We start from the raw sequence: 17,249 nt of genomic DNA, 5'->3' as shown, positions 1-17,249 counted from the left end.
GAGCAATGAAAAAAGTCAATAAGGCAGCTACTTTAGAACGTTTTTGTTATTTGTTCTGTATGCAGTTCTCCCTCTACGTTCTGTAGAAATATAATATTAAAAAGTAAATGAATCGTTGTTAAAGGCATGAGTGCTTATTAATTTCCACTTTGCAATGGTGTCAAAATGAGATAGACTTAGTCATCAAGTTGGCATGTGACTACTTATTCCCAGCAATGAAGGTTATTTGTGTATGAGAATTACCAAAAGATGTAGAAGGGTATTTTCCATGTTGTTTACGTTGAGGATTTGAATGTCAGATTTTCTTTGAGTACTAAAACACGTGGAATGATAGCTAACAATGCAATACAATTTGATTAAAGATGCTATTTTCTGGTGGGTTGGTGGTTGGGGTTGGGTGGTACATTAGAATGTGTCTCTGCTGTTACTTTCAACCTTTATTCATGACTGACCAAGAGGAATTTCGTTGCGTAATCGAATGTAAGAGTACCTTCACGCTGAGTAACTAAGCTAAATATGCATATATTCATATTGTTCCTTTGAAATATTATAAAAGAAATTCTTCAGATACTGAATTTATCATCTTTATTTTATACTACATTGTCCTTGATCTTGTTTTACTTTAGAATTTCGATGAAATAACGTAATCAAATGTAACAGCGGAGAACACGTCTATTCATGTTGTTCCTTTGAATTGACATGTAACGCCACCCGAATAGCTATACTAGTAGAAACGTAGAGTACAAATGATTGGGTCTATTCAGTCGAATACATAACTTTGTATAGTAACGATTCAATTGATGCTACGCTATTGATCAAAAATATGTTTATACCAGGTGTAAACTGAATGCCTTCAGTAAAGGCCAAACTTTAGATTGCTGCTCCTTCACGCCTTGTTGAAAGAAAAATTCTGCGCTACCACAAATGATATTGCATATCCATTAGTTACTACATCAATACTGAATAAAACGTAGCTTTGGAAAACATTGTCCATTTTTGCATGTTTATCCACATACTGCCCTTAATTCTATGTTTGCCATTGTAAAACCTTTAAAATGATTGGTCTGTGAGTCTGTTAACAATTAAAAATAATTGTTTTTGAAAATAGTAAGTTTATGAGTACTTGTTGGTGATACTTTCAATTCATAATCATATTTTAATATTCTGAATGACAAGTAAAGTCAGAAGGAACATTTGAACTGTTTCTTTTATTGAATTTGCCCAAATTTCAGCGATAAACAATAATTTTCATTCAGATACGCACTCATGGGTTTCCTAACCCTGCCATAGAGGGCGTCAATTTAAAAATTTTTCATCTCATTGAAGACATTTAGGGTCGTTTGGGTCATGAGAAACAGAATTCAGGCTGCCCTTACATATACCTACCAATAACTGTTATCTTTACAATATACATAATGTTCTGACTGTTGCTATGGACATGGTCTTGTTGATAGGCATATTTGCATACATGTTTTGATATTTTTTTTTGCCTGACTAACCAAAAATGTTGTTATCTTTGCAAAATATACTGGCATTGTTGGCTGTTGCTAAGGCCATATCAATGGAAGTTGACTATATAATCATGGATTCATGGGTTTTCATTGCCTAACCAATTGTTAAGAATAGGGTCTTGGGGCCAAATTTTATTTTAGCCCCCTCAAACTAATTTTGAAGATAAAAATTGCCAACATGTATTTTTTTATATGTGGTCCTATAATGAACATAACCATATATGTTTCATAAAATTAACATGCATTTCACACGAAAACCCATATGCCCCTGCACTATATGTAAATAACTCATTAAACTAAAAAGCTATGGTAACAGGCTTTGTTTTTTGGACAAGCGTGCTTTCTTAGGTTAATGCATGTAAGAGTGTATGATACTGCTTAATTACTGAATATCATTCATTATTCAAAATACTCATTAAAGAAAAAGTTGTAGCAACAAACTTCATAGAACAGGTGCGCATTATTATGATGTACGTATCATATTATACGAAATTTGAAGCTTGCATTTTTAAGATACAACCTAGTTACCTAAATCATTAATTATGCAAATTTTTCATTAAAACTAAGCTATATAAAAGATTTTATAGGACATATCCGCTTTGTTATGGTTAACGTATGTACTAAATTGTATTGAAATTGAAGTATGCAGTCTTAATATATAGCCTAATTACCGAAAATCATTAATTATGCAAATTATTCATTAACACTGTAAGATACATCAACTAAAATAACTTTATAGGACATACACAATTTGTTATGGTTAATGTATGTACTGAATTGTATTGAAATTGAAGTATGCAGTCGTAAGATATAGCCTAATTATCAAGAATCATTAATTATGCAAATTATTCATTAACACTGAAAGGTACACCAACAAGCTTTACAGGACACATGTGATTGTTATGGTTAACGTGTGTACTGAATTATATTGGAATTGAAGTATGTATTCTTAAGATATAGCCTAATTACTGAAAATCATTAATTATGCAAATTATTCATTAACACTGTATGGTGCATCAACAAACTTGATAGGACATATGTGTTTTCTTATGGTTAACGTATGTACTAAATTATGTTGAATTTGAAGTATGTATTCTTAAGATATAGCCTAATTACCAAAAATAATTAATTATGCAAATTATTCATTAACGCTGTAAGATACATCAACGAATTTTATAGGACAAATGTATGTTGTTATGTTGAATGAATATACTAAATTATATTGAAATTGAAGTATGCAGACTTAAGATATTGCGTAATTAGTTGATTGCATTATTATGCAAATTTCTCTAATTAAACATTAACAGATCTGGCTCAAAACCTAATCAGGTCTAGCTATTACCCTAAAGATTATATATCCCAAATTTCAATACAATTGAGCCAGCCGATTTTTAGAAAATGATGACACAGACAGACAGACAGACAGACAGACAGACACACAGACAGACAGACAGACAGACAGACAGACAGACAGACAGACAGACAGACAGACAGACAGACAGACACACCTTCCCCTTTTAATACCTCCCGTACCCTTACGGGAGGTATTTAGAAAAGAGAAATAACACATGTACAAAAAACATGCGGTATTAATTGAAGGATGGAAATCAAGTTTTGAAATTACCCTTATTTCTAATTCCTTTATTGAAGTGTATATTAGAAAATAACTTGGCCACTTATATATCACGCATTGTTGACAACGACTGAAATAACAACACACATTACTCTGAAAGATCTATTTGGCATCCATAGTTTATTTTGTAGCTGTCTATGCATGAAAGATTTTGTGTAGTTATAGTTGAATGAGTCATGAGTGTTTGCCACCCAGTGTAATCTTGTGGTTTGATCATATCACTTAAAAGTACAAATGTACAGATTAAGTTGAATACTTAGTCAACCTAAATTGTACACGAGGACATGCACAGGTCTGGACGGGGGAGTTGTTATGAAACGCCAGCTATGTAGCGCATTCGTAGTTGATACTAGTATTATAGTACTGTAGTTATCATTATTGTATTACTAGTATCATGGTTAAATTTGCTACATTACTGCCTTGAAAGGTCCTGTTGAATTGAATTAGTATGAAAACTTACCTTGAAGAAAAAACTTCATGTTCTCCATTTTTTTTAAATGACTGATAGAAGTATATGTTTTCCACAGGTTGGTGATAACCTTGGCGTTATGTATCGAAGTGATGACGTTCTATTTTATCACAATAATGAAGAAGTTGTGACGAGTTGTCATCTGAAGAATCTTGACCCTGGGTCATTAATGACGTTATTGAGCACATCACTGAAGGTGTATGGTTTTGTTGAAATGCCTAGCCATATACCTACACAGATAACAATATTTGGTAGGTTAAAACACTCTTCGTCTTGTCCTCAGGTTCAAAACATGGCCCCTTGTTTTAGACACCTATATGATAGTAAGCAGTCTCGCGGCAATTTGGAACACAACTTTTGGACGGCATGTTTACAATTTGGTGTAAATTTATTCCTAAATGACAGCTGACATACTACTCTAGTGTCACTGATAAAAAAGGTCCTTAAATCTTTGTAATAGAAATTACATTATTACTTATATTACGATTAACAAATGTTTTGTAAGATAACCAACTTTACAACGTTTGTGACTAGTACTGCTATAACATTATTTCTTGTAAGCATGTGATTGCTAGCTAATTGCTGAATATCTATCCAATTCATTATTTCGAATTAAAAAAAAATAAATATAAATAAATATTTAAAAAAAACATTGTGGTTCCGATTACGCTCAATTTTAGAATAGGTGGGGTAAGTAGATTTTTTATTTTATTTTATTATATATTTGTTTTCTATGTGAGTGTCTAGTTCAGGTTTTCCACTGTTTTCCAAATGATTTCTCTGTTGTTTATTTCTTCCTATCAGATGTACAGCCATTACAGATTGGAATAACAGTTTTATATTGTCTTTTTAAGTTGATGTCAGTTTCCGCACCCACTATTTCTCACAATTTTTGTGATTTATTTTCTCGGATTCGTAAAAGAAGTTTGGGGTCGGCAGTAAAAAGCTAGGTGGGGTTGGATAACCGGAACCAAACAATTATTTTTTTACGCCTTAGCCATACATAGAGAATGTGTTGATATTACGGTCATCTTCTTGTAACATAACCCTGGCCTACAAAAAGTATTCACTACAACAAAAACTGTAACAAAACAACTCAAATGCATTTTGCTCGGTCGGTCTTTATGTGTTTTACATTCAAATATAAATGTTGTAATGTGTAAGAAGGAAAGATAATGACATCGCTTGCTTAGTTTTAAAAGAAAATTTATAATTATTTCATATAGAAAACGACACACATCTGAACGTGGAAATTCCAGCCGGAAGATTAGATACTTTACCCATAGAACACGAATACTCTAAAGAACATGTTATGAATCGAATGAGGGAGACTGTGACGTTTCTTGCTAGCATGAGTGACATTGACATCACCGTAGCCTCACGACTGGTTGATCAATATCTATTTGAGCCGCATGAGAAACAAACTAATGACGATATCAAGCAGATGTACGGTGACCACCTGGCAGCTATGAATGCAGGTCCTCTCCTGAGAAACCTTGTAAAACGGCTTCCGGATTCTACCGACTTCGAAATAATGCACCCAATACGCAGGGCATGCTGGTGCTATTCAGATGCAAGTTTGAAGATGTGTAGATCATTTGGTAGATGTGGATTCCTAAAAGACATGTACGACGACTTGGGTAAATACGATCCAAGTGTAACTGATAATAAGGTACATATAACAATGCCAAACTGTCTTAATCGCCCAGGTAACAAAAACTCGTAGTTTGTGATGATTTTGGATGGGGCTAGAGAAAGCGAAAGAAAACTAAAACATATTACATTGAAGTATATGATATGTATACATAACTTTACATAATAATACTGTTGGAAGATAGGAAAGTAAATATCACAAGTTTCCCCGTCCCTAACAATTTTAGTTGCCGTCTTGTAGAGAAGTCGTGGAAGTCGTGCAATTAAGAGTCACGTGGTGAAAGTGACTTTAAACGACTCACTTGACATCAAATAAAGTAGTTAGAACAAATCAACCTCGCTTTTATTCCTCTATACAAATTAGGTTTTAACAATTTTATGTGGTCAAAAACGTAGCATTTAAAAATTACGGGACAAATTAGTAAAATGTATGGAGAATTATTTGTCTTCTTGACCTTCATGCACGTTTGTTTTCTTTCCCTGGCGATGTTTGCACACAGGTCATCATACTATCACAGAAGGGGTACTCTCGAAACAATATTTTGGAAAAATAAAAACAATTAAAAAGAAAAAAATAAAATAAAATAAAATCCCGACCTACCTACCTACACTATTTGTTAAGGTCATGTTATCGGAAACACAAACTTATTTTTTGGGGCCTTATTTGGATACTCCCTTTGGTATGCACTTATTGATTTCCTTTAATTACAGTTCTTTTATTTTTAAGTTTCCTTTTTCTTCATATCAAAGTTCTTCAATTTGGTATAAATTTCAAATTTATGGTTAAAGGCCTTAAATCCAAACACTCTTAGGCATATAACATCACAGTTACAGCTGTTTGAGATGTTAATTTTGGTGTTAAATTGGAAATTGTTCGAAGCAATCAACAACCTAGCATGAATTTCAATACAGTCAATCAGCTACAACACCATTGGGTTTATTTTGTTAGTTCTCAGGTGAGCAAATATATATTATGACTTTTAAATTTGGTTCAATATTTGTTCGTTTTCTACACAATCAGCTGTAATATTGTTTTTAATTTTTCCAAAGTCGTCATGAATGACAACAAAATTAATGCAAGTATGACCTACACGGTGATATAATTTTATTAATGTATTGTAAGACGATTTTTTGTATTCGTTTTTATTTCACAATTCTATTCACTTTCTGTTCACTTGTAGGCCAATCGTTTCATACAGTACTCTGCATTGGTAATCCTGTACAACAGTGCAAAGGCCGCTGAAAACCTTCACACTCTGCGTGATATTGACGAGAATGTATCGCCATTTCTGGATTCTGAGTGCAAGGAGCTAGCCGTTGTATCGTGTTTGTGTATGGTTATCGCATCGGACTACAAAGGAGACATCAGCGAAGACAAATTAAAGTTCGTAGTTGAGGTCTTTGAAGAAGTCCTGGAAGAACCGTTTCTACGTCGTAAATCCGATGAATATGGTCGATACTCTGCTTTAGAGATAGTTTCGATTCTTGGTAAGATCGCTGCAAATCATAACAACAATGAAACAATAATTAAACTGGGAACTCTGTCTCTCTTCGAGAAGTTGCTGAAGAAGGACAGACCCATAGAACAGGAATGCGTGGCAAATACTCTGGTAGAACTAGCTAAATTAAAGACCAGTAAAGAGGCCATTGCCAATTCAACAGGTCTGAAATCGAAAATGCGTAATTTGCAGAGTAAAGGGAATCTTGCTGTACAACGAGCAATGGAAAGAGTCCTGAACGCCATTAATGGAGATGGAGATGGAAGTAGAAGTGGTATGATATGATCATTTCCTAATCAAACAAACCGTACTTATTACATCATAGTTGCAACCGTCATCACCATCATAAATTAATTATAACCATAATCGTTAGAAGGGTATACAAAGACTACTTATTTGTCACTTCTTGAAACTTAGCTAACTGAATGTCATACTTATACAAAGATCTTCACATACCTGGCTCATCATAAATGACGTAAAGAACATTGCTACTGAAAGATTTTCAGAGAATAGGATAAACGAGAGTTCCTGTTAAAATTATACCTACATACTAAAATTGGCAAAATTTGAATAACTTGGAAATGATATTGTTCATAGATACCGAAATTATCTTTCAAATATAGGACAAGCTGTACTGCACAACTCATCAAATCCTATTCGCAGTCAATTTGTACACGATGTGAAATTACTATTTATTACATTCACGTATTTTATCATTCTTCTTACATACACAGCACAAGTACGATGTGAATATGGAAACTTGTGCGCAAGATTCAAAAATGATCAGTTACAATTGCCAGGTATGGTATGCATGATTTTGAAATGTGTAATTTAGCTCAAATAACTTTTGGAACAGTTACTATGCGTTGTTGGAATGTCACTGTTTGTAGGTGTACTTGGACCAAGTTGAAATTCAGATAATATTCAAGTTTAAATACTTGGAGGCATGCAGACATCAATTATGTTGTTATAGAAAGAAGTATTCCTTTCGTACAGGTAGTATGAGAGTGGTGTGAAGTATGATAAGAGAGTGGTGCAGTCAACATAAATCATTGTTTTATCCGCCATCAACAAATACCCATAACGTTGTACGTAGACAGACGGACTTCTTCTATCAAACTCAAATACCCAAATTTGGGCAGAAGTAAAATGTTTGGGGTGTTTGCTGTGCTTGGAGAGGGTCATTATTGTTTTACAACCATGAAAAGGTTTTGCAGTTCCTGGCTAGCATAAGTTGGCGCTCACTAAAAGTGAATATAAATAAAATTCCCAGTGGTTTGTTGAAATCAAAGATATTTCCATTTTTCATCGATAGAAAGTCTGTTCGAGGAGAAATACAATAAGTGCTATTGTAATAATTGTATTACACAAAGCAGGACTGACCTGTATGCTGAACGTGGTGAACAAAAGAAAGTATACGGACGACCAATTGGATGGTATCGTTTTGCACTAAAGTACGGCGAGTAAAATGTCTTCTGCTGCTGGGACGAAATAATAATAGTTAAACCGGTCTTCATATATATATATATATATATATATATATATATATATATATATATATATATATATATATATATATATATATATATATATATATATATATATATATATATATGTTTATATATATATATATATATATATATATATATATATATATATATATATATATATATATATATATATATATATATATATATATATATATATATATAAATAATATCATGAACCATACAGTTCTAACCCAAATATTTCGAAGAGACTGAGCTCCTCTTCATCGGTGGGTCTCCAGTTCTGTCAAACAAGAACTGTATGGTTCATGATATTATTTATATATAGAAACTCAGTGTTAAGTTGTATATATATATATATATATATATATATATATATATATATATATATATATATATATATATATATATATATATATATATATATATATATATATATATATAGTTTTGGTAGTACTGGAACTCTTTCTTGGGTGTAACACCCAAGAAAGAGTTCCAGTACTACCAAAACTATTACGCTCTGCCACTGCGGTATAGAGCACTGTCTTAGCAGATTGATACTCACCGAGTTATATATATATATATATATATATATATATATATATATATATATACAGGGAAATTAAAACTCACACACACACACACACACACAAACACACACACACACACACACACACACGCACACACACACGTATGCACGCACGCACGTATGTGTGTGTGTGTCTGTGGATATGGTGTTGTTGGGGGATACTGCAATATTGTACGTATATATCCTTTGATTAGGGAGTGATAGGCTATGAAGGGCTCACGGTTTTTAACGAGCGCAAAGTAGGGAGGAGTGTGAGAATAATTTGATCAAATTATATTTTCTCTTCAAGTCTCCCTCCCGCCATAAATGCTGTTCGTTCCTTTAATTGCTTTTATCTGAACGGAAATATGTCATAGCATGAAAAACAGTTTCTTTTTCTTCTCGATCACAAGGCTTCCACCAAGGACAGCAGCATTTGATTATTTCATAAACTGGCATGTGGCCTTCTATGGAACTACAGAGATTGCCTTGAAACCAATACTGCGGGCCGGACAAATACCCTTACCAGGTATGTTACATTGAAAATCTTATATGCATGACTGTGAAGATAGATGGTGGATAGATGTTAATACATTTTACGACTACGATTTGGTCAGAAATAAAATCAAATGCAAATTATAGACACATTGAAGATTAGAAAATGAAGAAAAATATTTTGAACTTTTCGATGTTATTTATTGTTGATTATCTTTACTCCTTTACCATAACAATTCATATTATTTTTAGGTGACAAAACAACGACAACATCAGAACAGAATATTTCAATGGACGGATTCAAAGCTAATGAAAATGAGATTATTCTGTCTCCTAGTATTCGATATGCTGGCCACGATGAATATGCCCTGCCAAACGAGTGAGTTGTTACATTACTGCTGATGTTACATACACATCTACGAAATCAAGTTATAGGCAAATAAAGATAGGTACAAACTAAGACTACTGTTACAACATATTGATATGAGCTGTGTCCAGCTCATCAACTAAGCTTGTCACACGTTTATTGGTAAATAAAGGAATTACTACTAAAGTGGTGGGAAACTGTGTCTTTTATGAACTTACGGTTATTGTTATCCTACAGTTATACAGATGTGGATACCGGAGATATGATTGCGTATAAGGCAAAAGTGGTTTTCCAGGTCATGGTTGAACCTGGGAGTTATAGAGTTCGGCCGGCAAGATTTGAAGGTGCAGAGGATCCCAAGTTCAACAACCAAGAAATAGAGTGGTACACAGAGAACCGTGGAACTGTTATGTATGCTTTACTTGTAAACCTAGAGGAAAAGTAAATGGATGAAGACTGTATACATAGATTATTGAGTACCGTTCGTCCTCTATGCAAACTAATGCTTGTCTTGACTCTTCAACATATGATATTATGGAAAGGGATATATACCGATCAGACTTGTATAATTGGCATATTTTAACATTCCGTTTTATGTTTTTGTCCCCGAAAAGGGAACTTTTAAATAGGTTTTGTTCGTCCGTCCGTGTATCCGTCTGCAGTAAGTTCATTTCTCTGATTACAAATATGGCATATTACTTTTAATGTGATATATAATATGCACGTCACTTTGTTTTGTGGCGTATGTAGAGCTACACATCCATATCTCTGACGTGCAATTGCTGATTTCAAACCAAATTTGTCGCTAACATTTATTTACAGTTTGTTTCTCGATCTGTCCATGAATACTGAATACCATTAACTGAAAAATAATCGGATCGAGATGTATACAATTCCATAAACGGACAAAACATTACTCTTCGTACCGATCTTAGAGACCGGAAAGTGTACTGTGACTTCTACATAGCATTGATCACTTGTTCTTAGAGCGCCCACAAGCACCTTGTGACGTTGAGTAATACCCATAATCGTGATCATTTGTTTTAATTAGTGTGTGATGAGTTTCAGTTACAAAAATTTATCTAATTTCCATGTCAAACTTTTGGTCAGCTTTCTTTGATTAGTCAATAATTTAGACATTCCTAGGAACATTCCTAAATGCCAGCTGATACTGCACAGAAGGTTCACAGTTAAAACTATTTCACCTCACTTCTTAGCATTATATCAGCGTAAACCATCACCGAATTATATAGGCTTAATTGAGACAGGACTACCTACATTGAAACAGTGTATTCGGTCAACGCAGAAAAAAAAATCATCAGTAAACTTGTACAGGAGCGTGCAACCGTTCCCGGTGACCCTTTTTATCACGTGTGGATGCTATGTAAATCAGCGAAAACTAAATCTTTCATGTATCTAGATAGTCTGTAAGGAAAGTGATAGAGACCATATGATAGACATTAAATCACGTGTACAGTTAGAAGCTGGCTCAAAGTTTGTATCCTACAGAATAGAGATTAATCCGGACTTGCTGATTCATAATGTATATACGGACCGTTTATCTACATTATCAGAACATCAACGAATTGACTTTACGCGACTTCGTACCTCTTGGCATAATCTTGCCATTGAGACCGGCCCATGGACTCGACCAATTACACCACGAGAAGCACGTGCTTATAGTTGTGGCGAGGTACGAAATGAGGTTCATGTAACACTGAATTGTCTACAGTCCAATCATATAAGACACACCAACCCGGGTGTCAGTTTTGTTTCATTATTTAGTTTTTCCGTAAATCGGATAGTTACCATGATGGTGGAAATCTCATTAAAACATGCATAAAATTTACGACCATAGATAATCTCAAAATGCTTGTTATAGCTTGTCTCCCCATCCATGTATGAATATGTCCGTTTACCTTGTTATAAACCCAAAGTGTTTAACTTCTCAGTGTGTTTGACCCAAGTTCTGAACTGTTAATGTTATCATGTGCCATGTGCCTTTGGTGCCTCCTCTGTACGTATTGACTTTTATTGTAATGTGTCAAACTTATATTAGCAGTACCATTGCCTTATGTTTTGTGTATCTATATTTAACGAGTACAGTGAATAAAAGAACTAACTAACCATGTGTGTATGTATGTATGTATGTATGTATGTATGTATACATGTATGTATGTGTGTGTGTGTGTGTGTGTGTGTGTGTGTGTATGTATGGATGGATGGATGGATGGACGGACGGACGTACGTACGTACGTACGTACGTACGTACGTATGTATGTATGTACGTACATACATATGTATGGATGTATGCTCATTTTCATAAATATTCAATAAGCATTCGTTGCAACCATAAATATATTCATTACCTAAATGGAATCACGTCTTTTGTATTTGTTTGGCTACCATAGACATCCCCTGAGGTAAAATAAGCAAATTGCTCACCCAGGTATATTTATCAAACACTGTATTTTGATTTATCACTTGAAATGAAGTGCTGAAGCCACCCCCACCCACCCACAACCATTGAAAATGTTTCATTGGAAGGGTTGACAGCTTAAACATAACCACTGTCACACGAAGTAGGTCATATTGATAATGTATTAGAAGAAACTCAAAAGTCACCCTAAGTTAGCCGAAGTGTTTGTTAGACGAGTTTATCGATGGAATTGGTATTGTCTAGAACCCAAACTTCTACAGTTGATACTCGAGTACTGAAATTCAGTGGAATATCGATATTTTGGTGGTATCATTTCTACAATCTTCAATGTTCAAATTCCAAAGCATAAGAATTGGCGATTTTTAAATCTTTAATCTTTCATGATATAATAAATGTGCATGATTTCTTTTATTCTGACTTACCTTGACATATTTTCACAATGAACATACTGTATTGAGGGACAAGTGTTGTTAAAAGCTACACAGATCGCCACCATCTTGAACAAGAATGAACTAATACGTCATTGAGTCATGACCTTTATCTTTTAATCTGGACAGGTAACAATGTGAACACACGTATACACTTTTGCTGTTTAGCAAATACACCTAAAACTGGCGCCATAGCTAATATAGTTAGCATCGATTTGGTTTAGATATAAAATGTTTGTTGACCTCGTGTTTTGCCTGTCTATGCATGCAATATTTATATATCTTTCATATTGTATCAATGTCTATATTTCCATTCTGAAATGTATGTGTTTTATATATGTGTCACATGACATATTCATAATGTTGGTAAATTCCATATTTTACTTCATTCTACCCTACTTCGAATGAAAGGTCAGTAGACTTTCTCAAGGACATGGAATTTAGACAACAAGTCTTAGAACACTTAAGTCTGTAAGACAATAGTCTACATTTCACACATAACTAGAATTCATATTGGTCATTTGTCAATGTTATTGGGAATAGTCATGAGGGCATAGCAACTCCTCCTCAAGACTTACTATGATTTTAAACCCCTGTCGTCTTCATAAGATGTACAGTTGTACTATACACTGGGTTAAATTCAATGTGATAATTCATTTCAAGGTCCATATAAAATAAGGTGTTTCTTTACAAATACACGTGGGCTTTGCATGGAGGAATCTCTTATTGGGCTCTATACTTTGAGATGCTTAGTCAGCGGTACTTTTGCCTTCAATCTTGATTTGGGTAGACGTAGCATCACCATGATGGCAGATCAGGATGGTGACAGATTCGACACGTAATTAGACGCCAAAGAAGACTTGAATATGGTTTTCTTATCAATACTATAATATAATATATAGCGCTTGCTCACAGGTTAACGCTATACGTATATGTAAACAGAGTATTTCGTAAGAATTATGTTCGAACCATTCTTATTACTGTTTAATTGTAGGTACCACGATCGCCCTTTCTTAAAGGTGGAAATGCTGAACCCTTTTGAACCCTATCCTGTCTATTACGATAGCCAAAAAGTTATGACTACTAGATTTGTGCGTCTTTTTATTTGGGTACGATAATTATGTTATTGCCATCAATTACGTAAAACAAAGGCATTCTCGAATAGTTGAATGTATAATATTTAGAATATTATGTGAATTTAAAATGTTCATACAACTCTGCCAAGACTCCTATTCTTCCTGCCATGTATTGCAATAACTAGCAATAGTATTGCACAGATTATGTTTACCAGTGCAGCGAGGAAAAACGCCCAGTTGTAACTTTGAGTGACGTCAAACAACCAGCCTGAAAGACAACGTGGTGATAAAATGGGATAAATTATGAAATCGGTCAGTAATGTGTAGATGCATTTATAAGTCATTATCATGTCTAATCCTTAGTAAAAACGAATAGTGTTAAGTTTGAGTCGTTGGTAATTATTTCATATTGTTAATGTCAGGTGATTGATAATATAGGCTAACGAACAATGTGAAAGACAGCGGATACAAAATTGTACGGGGTAAAGTGGACATATCTGATTCCTTGATGATTTAATATGAACATTTTTACACATCTTATTTTTCAACTCAAATTCTACAAAGTTTAAGGGGTTGACAAAGAATATTAAACCTTGAAATTTAAAAGATAACTGTACACTTATGGTAATCAAAATACATTTTACCGCAGTCACTAGTAAATGTATGCGTTGTTAATGATTAAACTACGAAGTGAATAATACCGTTATTATCTTTGTAATCTAACTAAAAGCCACAAAAAAAAAAATCGTTTCCTTGTCGTGATATTGTTCTTACCTCCTACAGGAGAACCAATAGTATCTCCAATGCCACAGAAGAAAATTGTAAACCCGAAGCCAACCGCATAGTTGTTACCTCCCACAATACCCTTAACTGTTACGTACAATACAGGGTAGTATATACCAATAGAAAACCCTACGACTGCAGCAGAACAAATCAGTAATCCAAAACTGTTCATCCATGGCACACTGAATGCAGCAATTCCAATAGTTAGCATAGTGAATGACAGTATGTACTCAAGCTTGTCGTGGAGTTTGTCTGTAAAGAAACCTTGCAGAATTTTTGAAATCAACGATGCAATCCCAATAACAGGAACTAGAAATGCAGACTCCATTTTAGGAATGCCTTTATCAACAGCGTTTGGTACCAGTAAAAATACCACAATATAATAGCCTAAATCTCCAAAAGTAGAAGCAATCATGAGAACGATAAACATCTTATATTGATAGAAAAGCCAGAATCCTGAACACTTGGCAAACGATACAAGACAATTCCCTGAATTCCGTTGTCTTATTTCTGTATCCAAATCTTGAGATGTTTCCTCCTCCTTGTCTTCATCAATAGTATTGATAGGTCTCATTAACGCAGCACACACACATAGATTTGCATTTACCGCTGAACATATCAAGTATGTACCTCTCCATCCATAATAATTAATCATAATTTGGCAAACAGATGAGAAAACAAAAAATCCCACCGACGTTCCAGCAGTAACAATACCAGTAACAAGTGCAAGCCGTTTGTTGAAATATTTAGTCAGAAGTGACATAGTTGGAACCAAGCACAAACCATGGCCTACACCTGTTAATTAATTATAAATTATGGTCACAAGTCATTTACTAACCCAAACTATTCATTAGATTGGTAGATCTTACCCATTAACAGTATACAATAAAATGCAGATACTCTTATAATTTGGTAAACTAACCCAATGATCCATCTATCCATCCATCCACCCATCCATCCATCAATCCATCCACCCACCCACCCACCCACCCATCCATCCATCCATCCATCCATCCATCCAAGCATACATACATACATACATACATACATACATACATACATACATACATACATACATACATACATACACTACTGTACCACAGGTCATTAATTTATTGAACTGAAAAGCGTGTCAATGAGTTGTACGCTAAGGTAATAGTATGAATGCATACCTGTCAAGATACTATCAGTAAAGTACAGATACATTGGGTTTGTAGCAAAGGAACTCAGGAAAAGTCCGCATGTCGAAATAAGCCCTCCTATAAAAGCAATAACTCTTGCACCGTATTTGTCATTCAAAAGACCAGCAACGGGACCTAAAAGAGAGAGTTGCTATTGGAAAGAAATCATAATATCATAATTTTGTTTGTTAATAATTTATGTATATACCCAGTTTTGAGCAGAAGAAGTTGGATATAGCATTCGCACATATATGTAAAGTGTTCCTGTAGTGTCGATGATCATTAGCCAAAGACAGTTATTGTGTCGATGATCATTAGCCCAAGACAGTTATTGTGTCGATGATCATTAGCCAAAGACAGTTATTGTGTCGATGATCATTAGCCAAAGACAGTTATTGTGTCGATGATCATTAGCCAACGACAGTTATTGTAGTAATGTCATAAACGAAACATATGTTATTAATTCAAAGTTGTTTATGTCTAGTCAGTGAACGTAATTGAGGTATTAATACAGCTTCTTACATTTCTTTGTTGAGATGATCGAACGAAACTATTTACATTGAAATAAAATATTTATTTGATAGCTTATTGATATTAGTTTCCCCTAAGTTCAACAGGAATAGGTGGACTACAATAACGTCCCATTTCAATTGCTAAATTGTGACTAGAACATCTGAGCCTACCAAGATCACATTTAAATTTTATGATTTTAACACATGAAAGGTACAATTCAGGTTCAATCACAGTCTTGCTGCTAGATGTTCGGGCTTTCTTCCGATACGATAAGCGAAGTTCGCAGCGAGGGCTTGCCCGAACGTCTAGCTTATGTCATTTTCAGACTTCACATTCCATTAAGATGACATATGGCCGTGGGTTGGACCATGTATGCATATATATATATATATATATATATATATATATATATATATATATATATATATATATATATATATATATATATATATATATATATATATATATATATATGTTATTATATTCAATAACCCATGACCTCTATAATGTTAATGCTCTATAATATTAATGTCCAATATCACGTGATGATAACAAATTACTAACTAATATGTCTTATCAGTTTATGGTGATTGTGAGTTTGATGAGTGTGTAGAAGTTGTCATTAACACATTTCAGTTATAGGCATTGGCGTTTATTTTTACAAGCCCCTCCTCAAGCTGAATATGCATGAAAACATTAGCTATTGTCCTCTGTTTAGTTCAATAATTGACTTAAAATATACATAACTGCGCATGCGTCGAGAATCATGACGCGAGACTGACCATTCTTGTTTGTAGCAATCTTGTGCTCTTTCACAAAACACAAATTTAAAAAAGGTTTTGAGTCTTTCACTTGCAATTGATGTTCAAACCAAACAACCCCGAAACCATATCTGAATAGTAATTCTCTTATCTTCGTTGCCCATGTGATCCTACCAGCAGATTCACGGGTTTTGAGTCTTTCACTTGCAATTGATGTTCAAACCAAACAACCCCGAAACCATATCTGAATAGTAATTCTCTTATCTTCGTTGCCCATGTGATCCTACCAGCAGATTCACGGTCTAGATATTTTAACATTTCGTAACACGCCTTTGGGTATCGAGAAATGTTCATTTGCACAAGT

General features: G+C 34.1%; 2 protein-coding genes across 2 annotated transcripts; one reads left to right on the top strand and one right to left on the bottom strand.

The window, feature by feature from the left end:
• Positions 1-9,219: 9,219 nt before the first annotated feature.
• On the top strand, positions 9,220-10,148 carry LOC144443608 (neuralized-like protein 4). The gene is made up of 3 exons (XM_078133151.1): positions 9,220-9,370; positions 9,589-9,715; positions 9,941-10,148. The coding sequence occupies exons 1-3, from the start codon at positions 9,220-9,222 to the stop codon at positions 10,146-10,148; spliced, it is 486 nt and encodes a 161-aa protein (XP_077989277.1).
• A 3,630-nt stretch (positions 10,149-13,778) lies between these two features.
• LOC144443607 (monocarboxylate transporter 9-like) lies at positions 13,779-15,004 on the bottom strand. The gene is made up of 2 exons (XM_078133149.1): positions 14,422-15,004; positions 13,779-13,915 (listed from the first exon to the last, which is right to left on the bottom strand). Exons 1-2 carry the CDS (start codon positions 15,002-15,004, stop codon positions 13,779-13,781), a joined length of 720 nt encoding a protein of 239 aa, XP_077989275.1.
• Between the last annotated feature and the right edge of the window lie 2,245 nt (positions 15,005-17,249).

The sequence above is a fragment of the Glandiceps talaboti genome, chromosome 12 (genome assembly GCF_964340395.1).
Source record: "Glandiceps talaboti chromosome 12, keGlaTala1.1, whole genome shotgun sequence".
NCBI classification, from domain to species: domain Eukaryota; kingdom Metazoa; phylum Hemichordata; class Enteropneusta; family Spengelidae; genus Glandiceps; species Glandiceps talaboti.
This window is presented reverse-complemented; position numbering and strand designations above follow the sequence as displayed.

Coding starts and splice junctions, on each gene's coding strand:
- LOC144443608 (XM_078133151.1), top strand. CDS start 9,220: ATGAAAAACAGTTTCTTTTTCTTCTCGATCACAAGGCTTCCACCAAGG. Junction 9,371..9,588: donor CGGACAAATACCCTTACCAG/GTATGTTACATT, acceptor TATTATTTTTAG/GTGACAAAACAACGACAACA. Junction 9,716..9,940: donor GAATATGCCCTGCCAAACGA/GTGAGTTGTTAC, acceptor GTTATCCTACAG/TTATACAGATGTGGATACCG.
- LOC144443607 (XM_078133149.1), bottom strand. CDS start 15,004: ATGAGACCTATCAATACTATTGATGAAGACAAGGAGGAGGAAACATCT. Junction 13,916..14,421: donor TATTGGTTCTCCTGTAGGAG/GTAAGAACAATA, acceptor GTTGTCTTTCAG/GCTGGTTGTTTGACGTCACT.